This window comes from Penaeus chinensis, chromosome 22, assembly GCF_019202785.1.
Source record: "Penaeus chinensis breed Huanghai No. 1 chromosome 22, ASM1920278v2, whole genome shotgun sequence".
In the NCBI taxonomy this organism is placed as follows: Eukaryota; Metazoa; Arthropoda; class Malacostraca; order Decapoda; family Penaeidae; genus Penaeus; species Penaeus chinensis.
This window is the reverse complement of record NC_061840.1, coordinates 18,925,444-18,927,943: the sequence shown is the minus strand read 5'-3', so window position 1 is coordinate 18,927,943 and position 2,500 is coordinate 18,925,444. Positions and strand designations below refer to the sequence as shown.

Genomic DNA, 2,500 nt, shown 5'->3' with positions numbered 1-2,500 from the left:
GGAAGGTTATCAATATCATCGTCACAGTCTAGAAATTGAGAAAGGTATAAACATGTAACTTTATGCATCTCTATATAACTTCTACTGGTATATTTTAGTGTTACATTTATCTGTGTTTGAGTGTGTTCGTTTAGATTTGTGGATTTGACTGCATTTACGTATGTGTGTGTGTGTGTGTGTGTGTGTGTGTGTGTGTCTGTGTGTATGCGTCTGTATACGTGCGTGCATGTGCGCGCGTGTGTATTCTTTTGAGTGACTATGCATACCTTTAAGGGTTTGTTTGTCTGTATTGTTGTATAGTGTTTTTTTCAACATATATACAAAAAAAAAAAAACAAAAAAAAAAACGAAAAAATGATATAAGATGAAATTCAACAAAACCAAACAAAACCTTAAACAAATAACAACAAAATAATAACATTGATCACTAACTTTCAAAACTCTTCACGTTGCCTTGACTCTGACCATTGCTGGAACTGTAGGAGACATCTTGATTTGCATTGAACTGCCGAAGCTGGAGAGTTCTGGCGAAAAAAAAGATAAATAATATATTAATGAAACAGAAGTAGATAATATAGATAATGAATAAATAAATAAAAGAAAGAAACAAATAAGTAAAATTGATAAATTCAACCTAAATAAAACATGGACAAATGAGATAAAATCATTTAAAAATTAAAATAGTGCGAGAGAGATCATAATGATAATGATATTAAAAATAGGGATGACAATGATAAGTATATAATAATTACAATAATAACGATAAAATTACATAATGATTGTAATAAAATGAGGGAAGACAAACACACTAACAACTAAATAACACCAATAATAACAACAGTAATACAATCATTGTGATCAGAACATTGACAATAATGATAAAAATGATAGCAGTAAAAATTATGGTAAAAAAACATTATTATAATGATAATGATAATGACGATAAAAGCAACAACAATAATAATAATGATGGCAAAAATCACAGCAACAATAACAAACATTGATGATAATCGAAATGATGATAATGATGATAACAATAACAATGATGATAAAAATAACAATGATAATAATAATGACAATGATAATAATAACAATGATAATAACAGTGATAATAATAATAATAAGAATAACAATAAGGATGATGATAATAATAACAATAATAATGACAATGATGATAATGATAAAGAAAACAAAAATGATAACAATAATGATGATAATAAAACAATGATAATAATAATAATAATAATAATAATAACAACAATAACAATAACAATAATAATAACAATAATGATAATAATAAAAACAACAATAATAATAATAATAATAATAACAATAATAATAATAATAATGATAATAATAATAACAATAATGATACTACTACTACGGTACTACTACTAATAATAGTAATAAGAAAAATATACTAGTAACAATAACGATAGTAACAACAATGACAATAAAACATAAGAGTAATAATAATGACGGCAGTAATTAATCTAATAACAACAGTGTTGATACTAATGAAAATACTATCAATTATACAATAATTATAATAGTGATCATAATAACAATGATAATAGTAATGATAGTAATAATAATAATAATAACGACGATATTAATGACAATGATGATAATAATAATGACATTAGTAGTAGTAGTAATAATAATAATGATGATAACAACGATATCAATAATAATAATAATAATAAAGATAATAATTATTATTGTTATTATTATTTGTATTATAATGATAATAAGATTAGTAATGATAATAATGGTGATAAGGATAACAATAATGATTATCATAATTATAATAACAATGATAATGATGATGAGAGTACTAAAAATGATAATAATAATAATAAATGCAATGATTTTGGCCATAATGAAAATGATTTATAATGACAATGATAAATAAGTAGTAATAATACTAATGATATATATTATAGCAATAATAATAATAATAATGATAATAATAATAATAATAATAATAATAAAAACAAAATAAAAAATGATAATGATTATGATGACAACAATAAAGATAATATTAATAAAAAATAATAATAACAACAACAATATCATAATAATGATAACAATAATAATAACAACAATAATGATGATGATAATAATGATAATAACAACAGTAACAATAATAATAACGATAAGTATTAAGGATAATGATGATGATAATAATAATAATAATAATAATAATAATAATATTAATGACAATAATAATAGCAATGATAATAAAAATGATAATAACAACAGCAATCATGATAATAACAGTAATAATAATAATGATAATAATGATAATATTTATTACAATAATAACAACAATACTACTACTACTACTACTAATAATAATAATGAAAACAATAGTGATAGTATTAAGGTTAATAATAATGATAGTGATAATTATTAATTATAATAATGATAATAATGATAAAATAATAACAATAATAATAATAATGATAATAATAATGATAATGATAATTATGAAAATG

General features: G+C 21.0%; 1 protein-coding gene across 1 annotated transcript in view; it reads right to left on the bottom strand.

Moving 5' to 3' along the window:
* Window positions 1-2,500, bottom strand: part of LOC125037162 (von Willebrand factor D and EGF domain-containing protein-like) — a 10,133-nt gene that overhangs the window by 6,498 nt on the left and 1,135 nt on the right. Inside the window, exons 2-3 of the mRNA XM_047630196.1 lie at window positions 432-523; window positions 1-28 (exon numbers count right to left, since the gene is read on the bottom strand). The exon at window positions 1-28 is cut by the window's left edge and continues 27 nt beyond it. Of these exons, the coding sequence (XP_047486152.1) occupies window positions 1-28; window positions 432-523 (120 nt within the window). The remainder of the gene's footprint in view (window positions 29-431; window positions 524-2,500) is intronic.